Source organism: Sphaerodactylus townsendi, linkage group LG01, assembly GCF_021028975.2.
Source record: "Sphaerodactylus townsendi isolate TG3544 linkage group LG01, MPM_Stown_v2.3, whole genome shotgun sequence".
In the NCBI taxonomy this organism is placed as follows: domain Eukaryota; kingdom Metazoa; phylum Chordata; class Lepidosauria; order Squamata; family Sphaerodactylidae; genus Sphaerodactylus; species Sphaerodactylus townsendi.
This window is the reverse complement of record NC_059425.1, coordinates 140272297-140293254: the sequence shown is the minus strand read 5'-3', so window position 1 is coordinate 140293254 and position 20958 is coordinate 140272297. Positions and strand designations below refer to the sequence as shown.

Sequence of the window (20958 nt, the reverse complement as noted above, 5' to 3'; positions counted from 1 at the left end):
AAGTCTGTGTAGCAGCAATTATCAGATGTGTTTCTCTAAACCGAGAATATACTTTATTAACATTCATTATGGAGAAAAGCTGTCCACACACATATGCTATCCCAGCATCAGCTTGGAAAACGGTGCCTTGTCCTCCTTTTAATGACTGTTCAGAGAGTCTGCAGATTATGTTACAGCATAACAAAAAAAGCCCCACACAGCTGAGGGAAAATCAAAACAGCTATGTGCTTTGCTGACAATTGTCCCCAGAGCATAGAGACAGGCCAGGACAGGGCTGGTCTCTGTTTTAAGACAGCTTTGTTTGGAGAAGTTTCAGGCTGCTACTCAGAGACCTGGCTGAGGTAAAGGGGGATTACTTGGCCACAATTTCAACAGTTTCAGCAGTTTCCATACAGGCACAAAAATGTCTCTCTACTAGCAGGGCCATTTAGCTAAGCAGGGCCATTTAGCTAAGCAAATAATCCAAGCTTCTGTTTGAAGTGAATGGCAGTATCCTTGGACCCTTGTATACAAAAGGAATGGACTGCTTTTTGATTCTAAAAAAATCTCTCCTCCCCGCACCCCTGCTGCCATTTCCATAGCTTTCAAAATAAACAAATACTAAACACCCAAAGAAGTATTCAAAAGCTAAAGCAGTAATCTAAGCATACGTCAATCTATCCATTCCCCCTCCTCCCCCTGGTTCTGGTAAAATATTTATGCAAGGGAGATGCAACGGGCCCTAGCAAGGGGTGGAAGAGGAAGCATCTTCCCCTGCAGTGAGCTTTACTGAGGTTGTAGTCTCCCCCCCCCCCCACCGCCCTTGGTCCTGGCATGATGCTCGCTGCCTACCTGGTCTGGGTCCATGGCTTGAGGGTGGGAGAGGTTGGACAGGTGTGGCTTGGGGTAGGTGGAAGTTAGGATAGGGGAGGGTGAAGAGGAATGACTTGGGTGCAGGAGGATGGAACAGAATGGCTTGGGATGGCGGGAGGGTTGAAATGTGAGGTTTGGGATGTGAATTGGGGGAAGGTGGAACAGAGTGGTTTCAGGATAAAAGGAGGTTGGAAAGGTGAGAGTTCTGGTGGGCAAAGGTGGCAAGATGAGACTTGGGGTGGGGGAGATTGAAAGGTAAGGCTTGGGTGGGGGAGAGTTGGAAGGTGTGGTTGGGTGTGGAGGGAGGGTTGGAAAGTGAGCATTGGTGTGGGGGATTGGAAGGTGAGTATTAATGTGGAGAAGGGTTGGAAGGTTAGCATTGGAGTGCATGAGAGTGGCAAGGTGAGACTTGGGGTAGGGAAGATGGCAAGGTGAGACTTGTGGGAGGAGGGTGGAAAAGTTAGGGATTGGGGTTGGGGAGGGTTGGAAGGTGATTATTGGGGTGGCAGAGGGCTTGAAGGAGCAGTAGGGTTGAAGGTGTGGCTTAGGGTGGTGGAGGGGGAATTGGGATGGTTGTGGGGAGGGGGGAGGGCTTCGCCGGGTCATCAGTGCAGCTATTCCATAGGCCTGGGCTGAGTGTTAAGGTTGAGGGAGGGAGATGGGGAGACTTTGCCAAGTCCACAGAGCAGGTGCTCCGCAGGGTGTTGGGAGTGAGGGGGGGAGGCGGGCTGGCTTTTGGGGGTTGGGGGAGGCAGGAAGGCTTTGCTGGGCCTCAGAGCAACAGTACCCAGGCGCTGCTACCCCACGGCCAGGAGGGGATCGAATGTTGGCCACCAATGGGGGAGCAGGACCCTCACTGGTTCATCGTCAGGACATTCAATTCCTTGGCCTCATATTGTTTTTAGGATGTGACATTAAGAAGAAGAGTAGTTTGGATTATATCCCCCCTTTCTCTCCTGCAGGAGACTCAAAGGGGCTTACAATCTTCTTGCCCTTCCCCCCTCACAACAAACACCCTGTGAGGTGGGTGGGGCTGAGAGAGCTCCGAGAAGCTGTGACTAGCCCATGGTCACCCAGCTGGCGTGTGTGGGAGTGTACAGGCTAATCTGAATTCCCCAGATAAGCCTCCACAGCTCAGGCGGCAGAGCTGGGAATCAAACCCGGTTCCTCCAGATTATATACACGAGCTCTTAACCTCCTACGCCACTGCAGGATAGAAATGTTTGAAATACATAAATATGTAGGAAATGATACTTTTTCTGACTTTATGCAAAAAGAACAGATTCATTTTTTGAGAACACTGTCAGGACATTCAATTCCTTGGCCTCATATTGCTCCAGAGCTCAGGACCGTGCAGCTCCAGAGCTCAGGACCGTGCAGAAGGCACATCCCTTGCTGAGAACACCCTGTGGGGCTCAGAACTGCTTATAGCTGAACAGAAAAAATTACTGGGAACAGAATATCAAAGGTACAACCTCCCTAGCAAGGGAGTTCTCTCTAAAAGAGGCAAGCACAGAGGCAGCAACGGGAGCTTTTCCTCTGCCAGAACCACCAGCTCATATCTGAAACAGGCTCTGCTCTTGCTCAGCTGTTCTACTGATGAGCAAGAGCAACAGTTCTACACTACTCATCATTGGTGTATCTAGGGGGCAGGGGGACATTTGAGCCAGGTGCCATTGTCTGGGTCACATAGGGGGTGCATTTTGGCATCCCACACACTCCCCCCCCCCATCCCAGCCCCTGGAGCAAGGCAAGAGCTACACCCAAGAAGACAAGCAGGTCAGTAGGAGGCTATCTGCTGGCCTGTCCCCTGCACGACTACCCCAGGTTTCACCCAAGGGGATCAGGCCCGTGAGCTGTTTGACACCCCTGCTGTGAAGCTTTCAAGGCAAAAGACTAACAGAGGTTGCATGCCATTGCCTTTCCCTGCATAACAACTCTAAAATTCCTCGGTGGTCTAAAATTCCATCCAACTCTAAAATTCCATCCAAATACTTACCAAATATGACCCTGCTTCGTTTACAAGCTCTTACAAGATCAGGCTGGCCTGAGCCATTAATGCTTCTGTCCCATATGACTGTTTATGCTGTACAAACATTTTGGACAGGCATACAGAAACAGTGTTCTCAAAAAATGAATCTGTTCTTTTTGCATAAAGTCAGAAAAAGTATCATTTCCTACATATTTATGTATTTCAAACATTTCTATCCCACCTTATCTCTTCTGTCTCAAGGCTCAATAAGTTGTTCTGTTCATCAACCAAAGCAATTCTAGAAAATCAAAATAATCAAGGTATTGGGCCATTTTCTCTATGGGGAAAATCTAGTGCCAGTAGTGGAATGGGAGGGGGGGGAGTAATGGACAAGGGCCCCACCCAGGTTTCACCCGAAAAGAAAAGAAAGGAGGGAGGGAGGGAGCTTGCTTGGCTGGAAACTTCTCATAGTGTTATCAGGCCCATATTACTGAAGTTGATAAACATATGCATGATTTAATGAAAAATGAGATTTTCCCCACTCCCTCCCAGAAACCTATAACTGAGTTACTCAGTAAAAGTGATTAGCAGCAGATTCAGGAAGTATTTTTCACCCAGCAAACACTCAAGTTATGGAACCTCGTTGCAGCAGGGGTTTTAAAAGAAGATGAAACATGTTCATGGCCAATAGCTTTATCAATGGCTACCAGCAACAATAGCTAAATGGTACCTTTGTATTCCTAGCATCACTTCATAAACTGGCGAGCCCCAGGATGGATAAAGAAAACCACAAAATGGGTCCACTCATGAAAAAGCCGGGAATTTCTTCCTACTCTGGAAACTCTACAGATTTTTAAAGAAAAAAATGAATGCTTAAATAAACCAGACGAGAAAAAGAATCCTAAAAAAGAGAAAAAGAACCCATTTTGGTGGGTTCTACATAATTACTTGCAGGCTCCCTGCTTATGCCTATAATACTAGTTATTGCAGGGAACAAACAATGGAAAGAGCTTATAACTTAATGTCCCATCAGCAAATCTAGGGAGTATTTGGTTGGTTACTGTTGGACTCATATACTGCTTCAGTAGGTTACCTCTTAAGTTCTTAAAGGGTTTTTTTAGGTGTCAATCTTTTATTATTTATTCAGTATGTTTTTACCCTTCATCCAAAGAGCTCAGACATCTTCCATCATCTTCCCTAACCCCAACTCCATTTTGTCCTCTCAGCAGCCCTATGAGAAAGGCTAGTCTGAAAGAGTTTGATGGTCCCAAGGTCACTCAACAAACCTCATGGCAGAGTGGGGATTTGAACCTGATTTCCCCAGACCCTCCTGCTCTGATACTCTAAAATTATTATGTTGCTCTGGCTCTCAAAATTTTGAAGTTCTTTATATTCAGCACAAAAAACAGTTTAGGAGACCTAAGTGAGAAGGAAGTAAATCACGTTGAGACCTAGGAAAACAATTGAGACTTTGCAAGCACACACATGAAAGGATGGGTAACACAGAACAGACAGCCACTGAGTCACAAAGGAATCCCATGCAGCAATTATTTATGTTCAGTCTGATTTTACTGCCAGCAATGTGTTTGTGCACAGTGCTAGGTATCTGACTCACTGGGGCAGTCAGGCAGGCTGACATCCCTTTCTCTCATATACATGTCATAATTGATGGGAAATACTAACCGGATGATAAAAGCACCTGGAAAGTACAAGAATCCAGTCTACCTTTTCTCAGTTAGTTGTTCTAATGATTGCCTAACTCCATAGTTCAGGAATTAACTTTATTTGGCATACTCTCATTGAAAAATCACTCTACTTACACAGCTTTTACTAAATTAGTTGTACATGGACTTTCAATCATACTGAGTGAAATTCTAAGTGATAGTGACATCGTGCAACAATATTTAACAATTTACAAAATGGCACCTGCTCCCGCTAGCCCTGTTTCTTCCATGCTGTAAGTTACAAACTTTATAAACGAACCCTGTTCCTGTAGAAAGGCTGATGATTAAACTACATATTATGTTAGACATCCATGATCACAGCTTTTATGAAAAGTTTACCTTTAAAAAATCCCTGTGGCAACTGGGCCACAATTCCGAGGAAGTGCTTTCCCTTTACACCATTTCCATGATCCATGCTACTAGGAAAAGAACACATCAGAAGGGCTGATTTAATTCAAGGAACTGATTCAGGATTTACAAAGGGGCTCTTTATAGGGATCGAAAAAGAAAGTAGACCCAGTGGGCTTCTCAGTGGTTTCACTATGCATTTATTGAAAAACAGCAGTGAACACTATGGCCATTTCTGCATGGCACATTTATACCAGGTTACAATCGATATATTACAATCCAGGTCTATTTTATCCCGGTTTCTCCCTTTGCATGGCTGCCTGTTTCTGTGAAGGAATCAAGTAAAGATTGGGAGGAAATACTCCAGTTTGTTTTGCATGAGCCCGGGTCTTTTGTATTTACACATATCCGCGCATGCACAAACATCCCCGGTGTCCTGCGTTCTGATTGGCTGTTGTTTTGGGGCAGCAGTGGGGGAAAACAAAGCCCCCCTTTTCCCCATTTTGGATAGGCCTCAACATGGCAAGTAGTAGCAAAAACAATGGGGCACAGCATCACCTCATATTCCCACTCATGTTCTCATATTTTTATGGAAAACAAGAGACCCCCCTCCTCCAGTGATATGTCCACTAACATTTGGCCCAAAGTGCACATCTCCCTAGCTATGCCCTCCAAGCAACCAGTATATGTGCAGAAAACAGGGATATTTTGGGACTTCATTCCTGATTATCCCAGGTGAAATGGCACCCAGTCGATACCATGAACAGAAAATGTGCTTGGGGGAATGTTTCAGGAAGGGTAGGCTGTAATGATCAGCGGCTCAGCAGTTGAAAACTAACATGACATCAGGTGGGGAGATCAGGGGGGCAGGTGGCAGGGCAAGGAGATCAGGCGGCTGGGTGGGAAAAATAAACTGTTTCTGCTCCCATTGTGTTTGCACGGTAGTGGGTTCACTGCGGATTTTGTAAAGAATTGCCAAATTGGCAATTTTTGAAAATCCCGGGATCAGGGAAATATCACAGGACAAACCTGCTTTAGGACCAAGAACCGTGCAAACTTCTTAGCCAAACCGGGATATTACCCTTGCTCAACCTGGGATATTTAGACTGTGCAAAAATGACCTATGCATTTCCTATGCATTCATGCTCATGTTCACCACTACAGGAAGACCAAATCCTATTTTACTGGTTCTTCAAAGATGGGAGACTGCTGTGTATGTGGAGTGGTATAGCTGGTGCTACACTTCTCTCCAAAGTTCTTGCTGCTGTCTCAACTGTCCTGGATAGATTGTTATGTTCTCAGTCAGATTCACAGTCACCACCCTATAGATATTGCCCAACAGACTGGTGGCTTGAGCATGAGTGTTGTGCAAGTGTCTTTACTATTTGCTGGTGTCCAGATGTCTTTTAGTTGGTATTCCCCAGATGTTTTTGGCTGTTCCTCAATCTCTTATCAGCCACTCTTCAGCTATTTCATTTCCCCTTTTTCCACATATTGTACAATTATACTAGAGGTCGTATTGACCTTAAGTAACGGAAGGATTTCATCATTCTTTGAACAGCGAACAACTCTTTTATTAAATATCATTTAGTAAACAGAAAAGGATCTAAATCCTGAGTTATCCTATGTTACAGGCTGAGGGAGATTTTAAACTTCCTTTTCTAGCACTAAACTTCATAGAAAAGGATCAGATTATAAATCTGGTCTTAACTTGTCTGAATTCCTATGAACTAAGAAATCACCCATATTTGTTAGAAACAATGCAACAGAACCAAAGATTCACTGGTGAGGACCCTGAGGTCCTCAGCCTCTGGGAATTGCCAGTTTTTCATGGTTTGTTCCTCTTTTTGTACACATGTATGCTTGAAAACAGGCCTAGAATTGATAGAAGAAGACTACATTTAACTGATATCTAAAGGCATTGAATCATGCCAAAGGAGGAAAGGAATGAAGGGCAGCTCCTTTATCAATCATGTAAAAACCCATCCTAAAAGGGATTCAGTCGAGAACAATTTCCTTCAAGGACCCTGGAATTTCCTCCCAGAAAATATGGCCTGGTGAGCTCATTGTGCTCATGCCAGTTCAGGCACCTACTCCACACCCTACTCCAGTGGTGGGATTCAGCAGGTTTGCACCACTTCGGCAGAACCGGTTGTTAAAATGGTGCTTGTAAACAGCCAGTCGTTAAATTATTTGAATCCCACCACCGGAACCGGTTGTTAAATTATTTGAATCCCACTACTGCCCTACTCCCAATATGGCCGATCAAGACTGTAGTAGGCTTGCCAGTCCAGGCAGCCACCCCATCCTGTTGAAGTATCACTAGTTCAGACACCACCTTACCCCACTTCCAATCTGTCCTGGTGAGCCCCCCCCCACTCATACATCCTGTGCCAATATGAGCTAGTGAACCTGCTATGGGCTCACCAGCTGAGGCAGTGACCCCCCTACCCAGTCCTGACCATTCCCCCAGTGCTCAGTGGCTACCTCTGCAGCCTTGCCAGCTGAGGTAGCCACAACCCAATGCCAATCTGGGTTGGCCAGCCTAATGTAGGCTCACCACCCCCTCCCTTGCTGACCACATTCCCCAGCACTGTTCTGGGCTGGCAAGCCCATTCTCTCTCTCCCTCCCTCTCTCTCTCTCTCACACACACACACACAATCTTTGCCAAGCAACACTATAGGAGAACACTGAAATATGGTCCACTTCATTCACAGGGCAGGCGGTAAAATAAGTTTCTCTTCAAAAAGATAAAGAAAAGAGTTCAAATGTTTCATTCAGGAAGGTATTTCTTTTTGACATCTGCGGGTGGGGTTGAAAGGGATAGCAAGAAAAGTTGGGGTACAAATTTACGACTTTGCATTAAAATGGAATTTTATCCCAAATTTCATCCTAGCTTTCCCAGATCATAACATTGTCAATATTATTACATCTCAACAGCATAAAAAGGAAGTTCCTCCCAACACACTTTTTTTTTGCCTCCACAGGCTTTTATTTTCCAGTAATGGGAGAGAATTTATGATAATTGTTTTTGGGGAAAAGAATTATAACAGAGGGGGAGATGATCAATAATTGACAAGATTCCTTAGAGTTTCTTGTGTTAATCTACTAATGACTTCTCACTTCTTTTGAAGCCTTGCTGGTTGTAGATTCAGGCCCTCTGAAGAAAAAATAGCAAAGTTTAAAGGAAAGGGGTCAGCATGAGCCTTCATGTGTTTCCTTGGAAGAAAATCCCCTGGTGTCAAATGTTTGGAGAGGAGCGCAATTTCAGTACTTTCCCTAAGTGCCATTTTCTGTAAATAACACACCTGTTAACAGATGCAGTTCTGTTCGCCACATCCTTTCCATATGACCAGAGTGGTGTCAGCCTGGCAAACCCTCATTTTCAGTCACCTGGGCTATAACTAAACCCATAATTATGAATAGTAACTTCCTCCCTGCTCATAAAATAAATCAGGTTTCCACACGCTGACTTTTCAACAACACCCTAAAACAATCATGGTAAGGAAGAAGCATCATTTTTGCACATGCGTAAACAAATCATAAGAACCCAGGGTTCCACAAGAAAAGTGTGCTATATGCTGCTCACCTCTACCCTATGCAAGTGACTGATGTCGAACCCTGCTTCTTCCACCATCTCTGTTAGTAACTACTGCCTTTGCACAAATCCTAATCATTTTATTTTGTTATATCAATGATTTGAGATCTTTTTGCGCGTATCAAGGAAATCAGGGTAAAACTGATGCTATTTGAAAGACAGGTAAAAATTAATAATTTGGTTCATTTCCCATGTAGTGAAAAATGTCGTGAAGTGAAGCAGAATTTCCTTCTTCATTTGCAACAGAAGTCAGTGAGGATGTGCAAAAACAGTTTCAGAAACGATTTTCTAACCTTGACAGAAAATTATGAAATAAAGCTGTTTCAAAATCCATTTGAGTAGAATGCGAATGCTGAATAACAATGAAGGAAATCTGATCCCATTTTATAAATCTTTGCAGGCTGAGTGATTTCCAAATTTGGAGTGATTTGCTTGTGGATTTGTATCAGTTATGCCTCGAACAAACAAACAAACATGCCTCGAACAAACATTTGCAAAAATGAAATATGTCAGGTTGAAATATTGAGTAAATTGATGAGCAGTTGAAGTCCATAATATTACACAGTTGAAGTATAATAACTGGCTCTTCAAACTTGAAACCTCAGTTCAGTTATTTTGAAATTTTAAAAAATCAGTTCCAGTATTCCCATTAATCTTGTGCTTCATGTTTTGTTCACAATTGAAAACTCTAATTGCCAGAATTGTGTAGAAAGGTACAGACAGAATTTATTTTTGTTCAACCTGTATTATTGGCTCACATTTATTGTGCAATTATTTGCTTTACTGAAGTTCTTTCTCAGAGTGTGTTTATTTTTCTTATTGTGTGCCATAAAATTGGACAAATCATCATTTCATGTAAATATTCAGTATTTAAATTTTTTAAAATGAATAGCCTGGTTTTATTTATTTATTTATACCCTGCCCTTCCCCTGGGGGCTCAGGGCATCTAGGCTGGTCTGGGCTGCTGGGCTTGATTATTAGCATTAAACTTAAGACCTAGTTTTGGGGAAGCAGTGTAGGTAACCCTGTTAAGCGCCGTTAAACCCCACTGATTTTCATACGAAGAACTAAAGTGCGATCCTTTACCAGGGAGTAAGCTCGGTTGCTGGCAATGGGGCCTGCTTCCAAGTAAACCCTCCTAGAGTTGTGATTCACCCATTGGAAGAGTTGCACGCTTGCTTCAACGCAAAGCCACCGACTACCACCAAGCTTTCTCCCGAGAAATGCACACCTCAGAGCCAACCGTTTTTTCTAAGTGAAAACCTCAGTATTCAGGTTAAATTGCCGTGTTGGCACTTTGTGATAAATACGTGGGGTTTGGGTGGGATTTGGGCACTCAGTCTCGAAAAGGTTCGCCATCACTGATCTAATCTGTAGGTGACCATTGCATGAATCACTGTGGCCAGATCAGAAAAAGAGAGATAAGGAGCCAACTGTCTTGCCAGGCAGAGATGGTAAAAGGCAGTCTGGCCTGATTTCACAACCTGGGCCTCTAGGGAAACCCCAGAGTCCAGGATGACCTCCAGACTGGTCACCAATGAGGCCAGGTGTAGGGCCTCGCCGTCCAACACAGGCAGACTAAAGTTGGCCAGCATCTCCCCATGACCCACCCACAGGACCTCCATCTTGCTGGATTCAGTTTCAACCTGCTAGTTCTCAACCATCCAGCCACAGCCTCCAAACACCACTGGAGAGCCTCAGGGGCCAAGTCTGGCCGGCCCGCCATTGTAAGGACAAGCTGGGTGTCATCTGCATATTGATGGCACCGCAGCCCAAAGCTCCAAACTGGTTTGGCAAGGGTGTTAAAAAGCATTGGATTGCCCCCTGCAGCACACCACATTCAATGGGGTATCGCCTGGAACTCTCCTCCCCCAACATCACCCACTTTCCCCAATCTCAGAGAAACGAGGACATCCAGCTCACGGCTGTCCCCCGCACCCCTACATTAATGAGGCAGTGGACGAAAAGGTCATGATCTACCGTGTCGAACGCTGTGGTGAGATCTAACAACACCAGCAGCGGAGGACTGCCTCTGTCTAACTGACACCAGAGCTCGTCCAGAACAGCAACCAAAACAGTCTTGGTCCCACAATCAGGGCAGAGACCAGGCCGGAAGGGATCCAACACTTTGGTATCTTCTAGAAACCTCTGCAGCTGACCCACCACTGCTCTCTCAATTACCTTACCCAGGAACGGATGGTTCAATTCTGGGCGATAATTGGCCAAGTTCTGAGAATCTGTTTGGTCTTTTAAGAAGGGGGGGGGGGGCACCACTGCCTCTTTCAGCCAACCTGGGAAGGCTCCTTGCTCAAGAGAGCTGTTGATAATATCTAACAGGTGGCTCCGTAGCTCCTCCCTACAAGCTTTCACTAGACAGGAGGGGCACAGGTCAAAAAGACAAGTGGTAGCTCTTAATAGCTGACAGGAGCCTGTCCACTTCAGAGGGAGTAAGGAGGCTGAAATGGTCAAAACTAGGACCAAAAGATGGGCAAGGGGCCTCCAGTTCCCTTATATCAATCGTGGTGGAAGAACCTGGCAGAGAGACAAGATCTTATCTACAGTTCTTATCTACATTTAAGTGACTGATTATTTAGTTTGAGAATTTACTAATGTTTGACATTTTTACTTATTATATATCACTTCTCAGTTGAAGCATGACATTGTCTCTAATTGTCATATGTCTCTTTTGCTCTGAATCATATCATGCTGGTTACAAAAATCCAAATAAAGTTTATGCATTCATTTAAATCTTATTCATTCATTTATAAAACTGATTTTTCTCAGCCCATGAATATTTGTATACTATACCATGTGGCCCTTGGTTTGGAGTCCCCTGCTCTAGGCCTTGAATGCCAAAAGACAATCAGTTGTAATAAGAGTTCATTTCTAGCCTTCCATGTGTATCTTTATCCTGCATCTCGAGAAAGATCATGCTGTCTTTGGGGACAGGACGGGTAGCTTTGACTCACAAGTTGGGTTCAATGCACGCTGTCAAGTCAGTCACTAACCCTAACCCTCTATTTCAACACACACAGCAGTTTCAGAATCATTATGCGTGTTGAAATACCTACAGTTGAAATTTTGTAGAAAATCTGCAGTAATATTCCATTACTGAAGGTACGGCTACACCCTGCTAAAATTAGCAGAAATGCAGCGATAATTAAGCATTTATAGAAAATTTCTAATTTTTCAGAAATTCTAAACTTGTACAATAGGATGTCTTGTAGCCCTTTTTTGCATTAGTGACCCTTTTTGATATTTTGATATTTCATTTCTAAAAAAATGCAAGAATTGCTCCCCTTTGCTCCTTTATCAGCATGTATACAAAGCACTACAATGTTCAAAATGCAACTATTTTGGTAATTTGGGATATGTTTATTGTGATGGATTAAGCTTTTATGAGGTTAATTTGAAAAGGTGCAGTTAGCCAGAACAGCAGAACCAAAGTGTAACCAGAGCGCCACCTAACTGGTTGGCTGAAATGCAGTAGCCAGGAACCACAGATAGGATGATATAAAAGCAGGAAAACCCTGTCAGAAAGACAGTGGGGAGAGAGATAGGGATATTTCAGAGTCTTGAAAGCAGCTTGAGAGCTTGTGTGACACACAAACCCTGTCCTCAGATTCAGTCAGGGGAGATTGTGTCTTAAGGGCAGAGAGAGCAAGAGACAAAGGGAGAAACGACTAAGTGGGCCTGTATTCTCAAAGAGATCTCAGACTGAGGGGAAAGAGCCTTGTTTCCACAAAAAAAGGCTCATAGGCCTGGTGGTGGAGGAAAACAAGAGGGAAACTGAATTCACAGGAAACACTCCTAAAATCACACAGAGGGCTTGGATTATTGTCTCATGAGGAGACACACCCAGATGTGGAACTGGAGTTTCTGAGAGTGTTTAGCTTAACTGGCAGAGTTAAGAGTGGGACTGATGAAACTCCAGAGCTTAATTTGTCCCAAGCCAGTGTGAGAGCCTTTGGAGTTTAAGGGTAGGAATTTTAGGAAAGTGTTCAGAGCCATGTTAATAAGGTTTACCCTGAATAGAGACACCTGTGCATGTGTGAAACTATATGTGAAGTAACCTGTAAACTGAAGTAACCTGTAAACACATCTTTAAGAGAAGCAAAATTTTGTAACTGAAACAGCTATTTAAGTAAACCTGCATTTGCTCTGAAACCTCTAAGAAATATCTGCTAAAGAAACCAGAAAGCTTAAGTACCTCTCTGTAGCAACAACCTGAGAAGTTTGTAAAACTTTTTTTTGTGTTTAACCTTTTAAATGCCTCTCTAAGATATATTTTTACCTCAGTTCCTGGTGGCAACATTTATATATTAATTTTCCTGACAAGATTTTTGACAATAAAGGCCTGTGTGTGCATGTGTGAGCCATTACCTAAGCCAAAACAGCTATTAAACCAACTACCCTTGGCACAACTTGCTTCCCTCCCTTCTGGGCCTCTGTTTCTCTTCAGGGAGCAGGTGCTGTATCGTTATATTTATAATTTCTAAATAAAATCGTCTTGATAATCAAAACCACTATATTTTTGACACTTTTTTGTCAAAAAGCTATTAAAAAGCAAAAGTGTTGCCAGGAAGATAATAATGGGCAACGCAAATAAGTCTATAACAATATAACTTTTACAGTATTATATTTAGATTACACTGTGAAATTGTATAAACCAAAACTGGAACAATGAGACTGAACTAATAACAGCAACTTCTATGGAATGTTTTGTGAATATTCTTGATGATACGGTAATAAAAAAATTCCTGATGACCAATTGTATCATCAGAAAAACTTTATGCAATGGAAAAGAATCATGTTTACACTTGACCTATCCATTTCTGAGTGGGAAAATCTGTTCCCAACTGCATAACTGCAGCAACTTCTCAAAATTACACTAGTAAGACTAACAAAAAATTCCAACAGCTGCAATATACATTGTGATTTAGTAATTAAAAGGCAGGTTGATAAAATCAGTAGACATTATTCAGAAGTCTTTAAAAAGTAAAATTCATTAAAAATGGGCTTTCTGTAAGAGAATTTACTTAGCAATTCTGAAATTATGTATCATTACGGATTAACCCCCACCCCACAAAGAAACTACATAAAACACTATTCAAAGATAAATAACAACTTGAATGTTATGTTATGGAAATCAACCCATAGTTTTCTCAGGAAGGTGTGAACAGCAATGTCTGGTTATGAGACATGCATGACCTTGGCAAAATAGTTTATAGTATTTGCTCTAATGGACAAGACTCTGGCTGGTTTTTTTCCTCACAAGTATGCAATTAAAAACTATGGGGGGCATCTTACATTCACATACAAGCTACAATTATAGACTTCTTTAGCTCATTTAGAATTGTTGGGTCGGAACTTTCTTTCACTATAGTCCACTATAGTTTCACTATATGAAACTACCATGAGATAAGGGGATTCCTACACACAGCACTGAACATGATATGCTGTTTGGCTGGAAGAAGGGAGGAAATAAGCAACTATCTACCGCTCTGTTAGAAGAAAACAACCTTTGCCTTCAACCCATTGGAAGTATGTTTACTCCATGTTGAGACAAGTATGAAGAACAGTTTAATCTGTCTTGAGGACTCTTTTGTGAACCTACTATGCTTGGAATGAAATAGCAGTTCCTGGTAAACACATCAACTCTTTAAATAGAAGATTTGAGCATATTCAGGATATTGCCAGACCAACTCACAGCAATGTAAAACTGTTTTATTAACTGGTTGTCAATAGTACAACTCAATAAATATTGATCCCAGATACATCAATCATATAGGACAAGGACAAAGAAGGTCCCTGAAGAGTGTAATGGAATAGGACAGAGCAAAGCTACTCCAGGAGGAACCTTGTTAACTGGAGTCATTTCTGCTTCTTAGGCATAGCAGCCATGAAGAGTTCATAAACGACGTAGACTGTTCCTGAAGATGAGAAATACAACATTAGGACATATTTTAAGGAGATAATTTCTTTGATAATAACTTCTTAATAGCACATTCTCTTCCAAGAAAGATATATGTAGGTCCTTTAAACTGCTCTTGATGTGACCGATTCCAGAAGTCATTAACTTTTTTGACCTTAAAAAGTCTTAGAGAGAAGCCCTTCTAACACACCCCTTCCCAGTAGTACTTCAAATGAGACCAGATAATTCATAAGGTAAAAAACTGACATCAAATGCAGAGTCTAGGAAAGCAGTTAGCTTCGTTGCAGAGATTAAGAATTTCAGAGCATTTGGAAAAGGTTGGTATTTAAAGTGTTTAATGTACACCACTTTTAGAATCCTTTTTTTCTACTTTAGCTTCCATTTTAGGGTTTCCATTTGAGGTTCTGGATTTGTGAAATCATTTTTAGTGCTATATTTCCATAATGTTTAAGTGAGTAAATTAAATTGACCCTTAAGGATCCTTAGATTGAGTCTGTACCAACCCAAAGGTCGGTATGCGGAAGAAGTAAACATGGGACAGGTATAGTTTAATTCTGCGAAACAGCCTAGTCCTCACCATTACTTTCTACAGATCTGACAGCTTTTTAAAGAACAGAATTAAGATAACTAGGTACACAGGGTGTACCTAGCCAATGATGCTTCAAATATGTGATAAAAATGCCACCCACAAGTTGAGCTAAATTAGTAAGCATTTTAATATATAAAAACTGTACAACACAAACTATAAACTCTGCCAAGAACCAAGAGAATGCCAGTTGGATCCTACAAAAAACAAGCATGTTCACAGAACTTTCCTGCCCTCTTCATCCCTCCAAATGATCCCCTCCAACCTAAGCTGATGTTGGAAGTTGCAGAATGTGTAGGACTCAGAGGCTGTAATGACAAATGAGACCTGCCTCCCCCCATCTATCAGTAATGCTTCTATTGTTGCTACAGCAAGATGGGGAAATTTTGCCCTGCTACCGCTCTTTATGGCAGTTCCCAAACATCTAAATTCTGCAGCTGCCAGCAGCCAGCTTTTTTAAGGTTGCTGGGGGAAGCATGAAGAATCAGTTTTGGCAAGTGACCTCTACTAGCACTTTGTTGGATCCAGTCATATATTTTACAGTCCAAAATGACAGGGGGCAGAGAGCACCCAGGTTCTTGTTTGAGGTTTATGCAGCTGAGCAGGTGCTTCATCTGTTAAAAATATGAGCAGAATACCAGAGAAGAATGTTATTGCTCAACTCATGCACAGAGTTAAGGCTTACCCAAAACTGAAAGAGTCATGGTTGCTCGATACAGCAGTACATCTGCTATTCCACCTTTGAGGTGTACAGGAAGGCCGTTATCCTCCTAATAACAAGAACAATACATACATTAGTTTGCCTTATCTACAGAGATGTTAGTGCCTGTCTCCTTTCCTGCCTGCCCCTTTTCTACTTGAAGAAATAATCCCAACCAATTTAGCTACAATATTACGGCCAAACCCAGTCCCCAAGATTATCTGCCCTTTGCAAAGGAACTTGCATGCTCAGGGGTCCTCGGATCGAAGTGTCAGGATTTTGCAAATAAAAAGCTAACAAACCTACATGACTCTCATGCCCCAAAACTTGCATTTTCCTTTAAGGAATGAGCCCCCTAATGACCACAAATGACTCTCTGCAAAGCTTTGGGGAGAAACTACACTCTTTACACTTCTAGGACATCGTTTTGAAATGGTTAAGTATTTTTTTGCAAGTACACAACCCATTTTGATTAAACCTTTTGGAATGGTCATTTCATATCCACAACAATAGAAACAGGTTACAGCTGATTATGTGGGGTCATATGCCCTTATTTGAGAAATGCTGTTTTAATGGAGGGCTTTCCATTTTTAAGAATAGGATTTCGAAATGTAGATGCTAGCTACAAGGAAAAAGTGAGAAAGCTTCAAATAATTTCTGTTATACTGAGCCATTCGGTGCTTCAGCCACTAAAACAACATAATTTTGTTCAGTATTCTGATTTATAATGGCTTAAACTGGTAAGTCTAGCACTGGTAAGTCTAGCACTACTAAACAAGTTCCAGTACAAGCAAATAATAATAATAATAATAATAATAATAATAATAATAATAATAATAATAAATTATTATTATTAATTCAGTTTGATAAACAACAAATACAACAAATAGCAATACAATAAAACAAATCGAATAGCCCCAATTAAAATATACAAAACCTTAAAACTATAAAACTATAGCAGCAGTAGCCTTCAATAAATAAATAAATAATAGAAGACGTCTGGCACCCAGCCCCAGTGATCAAACCCTGGGAAGGGAGAGGGTTGGCAGATGGTCCAATAGATAGCCAATGCGCAGGACAGCACGAGGGCCGGCTCAGCGGCCAGCCCCCCCAAAAGCCTGGTGGAACAACACAGTTTTGCAGGCCCTGCGGAACTCTCCAACGTCCCGCAGGGCCCTAACTGCTGGGGGAAGAGCGTTCTATATCAAGGTTCATGAACACTAAGTAGAACTAATCAGGTAAACTATAAATAGCAGATGCTTAATCTACCTTTTTTATATTGCTATATTTTTCACTCACCTTTGCACTGTTAGACTGAATATATAAGTAAGCCTTTGGGAAATCATTTATATTTAAAACATCGAATTCACTGTTACCTATGTAACAAATGCAGGATTTGAAACACTGCCACCTAGTGCCTAGTTTCTGAAGAGATTTTGTGGAGGATTGCCTGGCGACTGAACAAAAAAGGACAGGCCACATCTAACAGAGAAAGGAGAAAGGCAAGGTGTTCTTCTGCAGTGCTTCTGGATTTCATGCTTCTTCTTTTTTTAAAGGGAGGAACTGTAAAATGAATGGAAAAGTTAAGGAAGAATCTCGAATCCTGAATTGTCAAGGCAGACACACAACCATTACCTGGAAAATTTTCTGGAGCTCTGGAACCCTGTTTCGAATCTGCCTGCATGGGGCAGTACTTATTGTTCGCTGGGAAACATTTCGAAGAGCCTACAACAAAAACACAAGTATTCAATTACTTTTTTAAAAAGCTGCATATTTGTACAAACGTGTTTGAAAATACTTCAAGTGCTACGGGCTGAAACTACTATAGTGAAAAGCCAATGAAGACAACTTGGCCCTATTACCTCTTCATGAGATTGCAGCATGAAGCAGGTTGTCTGACGATAAAACCTGAAGTCACCATAGAATCATAGAGTTGGAAGAGACCCCAAGGGCCATCAAGTCCAACTGCCTGCAATGCGGGAACAAACAATCAAAGCACTCCCGCCTTATGTTCATCCAACCTCTGTTTAAAAACCTCCGAAGGAGACTCCACAATTCTCCGAGGCAGTGAATTCCACTGTCAAACAGCCCTGATGGTCAGGAAGTTCTTCCTAATGTTTAGGTGGAATCTTTTTTCATGAACCTTGAATCCATTACTCAGTGTCCTAGTCTCTGAGGCAGCAGAAAACAAGCTTGCTCCCTCTTTGACATGGCATCCCTTCAAATATTTAAACATAGCTACCAGCTAAAAGTCCCAGACTCTTCAGCCTGCTAAGACTACTCAGGAGTTTTTGGTGAGGCACCCTGTCAAAAACCTTTTTGAAGTATATAATGTCCACTGTTATCTACTTGATCCACATCTCAAAAAACTCAAAAGGTTGGTGAGGTAAGACTTCCCTTTGGAGAAGCCATGCTGATTTTCCTTCAGCAGACTTTCCACCAAATCCAGATTTGGGGCAGGGGTGTGATTGGGCTGTGGGAGTGGCATGGGGCTGCACTGATGTGTTTAACTCCCATCACTGGTGCAACTCCGTGGCAGCAAAACCCAGAAGTGGGCATCACCATGAAGGAATGCTACAGTCCAATTGGACACTGCCATGGGTGGGTGGGGGAAGGCCAAGCAGAGTGGAGTGTTCTCTCGGCTTACAAGCGCCCTGAGGAGATTTTCCCCTCAAAAATTCCACCTGTCTGTTTAGGCTGTCATTGAGCAGCACCTTTGATCTCTGTTAAAATATAGCAGTAGCCTGAATGTGATTAAGTTACTTTATATGTCCCTTTGTGCTTTCCCACCTGTATAATAAAATGAAAATAAAAATGTTATTATGCGGTTTAGCGTGGGCACCTCTCAGCCAAGCAGAGGTCAGCTCTGAGGAAGCACAAAATAAACCCTTTCTCTTCTGTTGAAAATATAAACTCAGGCACCAAAGACATTATGACTTTAAAAGAATAAAAATGAAGTTTTTATTTATAAGAACAGAAATAGTTTTGTCAAAATACTAAAACAAGAAAAATTAAAAAGGTAAGTGGAGATGTTATTATATACCAGCTGTTGCTGTAACTTTTCTTGTATCTGGTTTAATTTAATTCAGTTCACTAGCTTAGTTCCTTTAAGATGTTAAATCTAGTCTGATGTATACAGATATTTACCCTTAAGTATTGGTGAAATAATATTCAGTTCTCCTTTCTTTTAGTTGAAAAGTCCTTCAGATTACCCTCAAGTAAGTATTCCAAAACAGTTTTAATTCACACAGACTTTAAAGACAGGTATGTCTTGCCCACATATTGCTTACCAGAGCAGGAATTGTATTGTCGAAGGCTTTCACGGCCGGAATCACTGGGGTACTGTGTGGTTTCCGGGCTGTAAAGGACACTCCTATTCAGATGCCCTCACCTAGTGACCTTTACTCACAGGTATATATACTCCACTTGCTTTCCTTTCTTACTATCAGATCCTCTGAAGATGCCAGCCACAGATGCAGGTGAAACGTCAGGAGAGAATGCTGCTAGAACACAGCCATACAGCTCGGAAACCACACAGCACCCCAGAGCAGGAATTGCTTCTATCTATCAAAAATTCAATTTCCTCTCTTTCCTCTATTAAAATCCTACAACTCTTACAAGTTTCACTGCTTAGCATGCAAGTATGGATTCCTTTCAGAGAAATCAAAATAGCAAACCATATATTTTTAAGTATGACTGTTTTGTTACACCAGGGACTCAGTACAGATTCCTCTTTAATCTGACTCTCCAGTCCCTCAATCAGACTAGCTTTAAAACCACTAAAGAATGGAGATAATTCCACACATTTGTTCATTGGAACACTCTGAACCAAACTCCCTTCAAATTCTCCACACAGACTAAAGAACTCTGCTTCTAGCAGTCAGCCAATCACAAGCAATCCTCCCTTAACACCTTGTGTGTTGCATTCCAACTGTGGTAAATATAACTAAGTGTTGGAATTCATTACAGAGGGCTTCCAGGTGGTGGGATCTGTTCGCTGTTCCCCCATGTCATCTGGAAACTACCTGGAGTTGGCACAGAACCACCCCCAGTTGCAACCAACTGTGGACTGGGCTGTTTGTTCTTCTATGTGCCTTACACTGCTGTCTTTGATTAGTTTTTACCAGTTTGCCAGAAACAGACATTAGGATAACAGGTTCTCCTTTGGACCTGTTTTTTAAAAATCAGTATAACATTTGCCATTCTTTGGGTACAGTGCCTGATTTTAGTGATAAGTTACATATATGAATTAGTAGATGACTACTCTCACACTTGTGTTCCCTAAAAACTGAAGTACATGTCATCAGGTCCAGAAAACCTTTTTGGTTTTTACTTCTCATTACAGCAATTTAGCTGTGGCAGCACTGTATGCCCCATACTTCCAAAGTGAGCACAGATGAAAATGTTAGAATGTCTCTACTATGTTCCCATTTCCTTTAAAAATCCTTCTATTCCTTGGTCATCCAAACGCCCAGCGGCTTCTCTGCCTGCTCGAATGAACTGGACAGATTTAAGCAACATATTTACATTATTGCTTTTAAAAAGTATTATATGCTTGACTGGGGGAAATGAATGAAGAAAATATCTGAAAGAAAGATTCATCCCCAAAACGTTGACAGCTATATAAGTAAAGAAATCTTTATCTTACACCCTGACCCCAAGCAGTTCGAAAACACAAAGCAAGGTGGTCCAAAGTAAAGTAAAACAACAACAACACAATAGTTATGCAATACAAAAACCAACCACAAACATGTAAGCCTTCAAGTTCACTATAACCTTCCATCAAGTTTAAAAGTTTTTTTAAAAAGGTGCAGGGGACGAAGGTAAACGTTAGATTCTGAGGTTTGTGAAAGTTAGCAACAGAAAAAGAAACGCATGAGCCTTGCGGGCTTCTCTAGCGGCTCTCAGGAAGCAGCCCACGGGCAACGCGGGATCACCTCTGCCCCTTGTCAACGACACCGTCGCAACTGACCATCCTGAAGTATTCGCACCTTCGCCTCCTTCACAACCGTTTCCAACCGTCACCAACCGCCCTCCGTCCCTCTGCTCAAATATCTCACGCCCTTTTCTCACCCCGACCAACCCACCAAAACGTGCCGCAGCATCTTGACTGCAGTCACTTCTCCCCCTTTTCCTTCTTCTTTCCTCCAACGCAAACCCAAGGGCACCGGAAAAAGGAAGTGATTAGCAGCCCTGGGGTCACGTGATGTAGGAAACCCAGTGTTGAACCATTGAGAATGCA

The 20958-nt window shown here is 42.1% G+C and overlaps 1 protein-coding gene across 1 annotated transcript; it reads right to left on the bottom strand.

Moving 5' to 3' along the window:
* Positions 1 to 14201: 14201 nt before the first annotated feature.
* LOC125432308 (cytochrome c oxidase subunit 7A2, mitochondrial) lies at positions 14202 to 20958 on the bottom strand. Its single transcript, XM_048495727.1, has 4 exons — positions 20804 to 20958; positions 17352 to 17441; positions 15702 to 15786; positions 14202 to 14428 (listed from the first exon to the last, which is right to left on the bottom strand). The coding sequence occupies exons 1-4, from the start codon at positions 20819 to 20821 to the stop codon at positions 14370 to 14372; spliced, it is 252 nt and encodes an 83-aa protein (XP_048351684.1). The 5' UTR covers positions 20822 to 20958; the 3' UTR covers positions 14202 to 14369.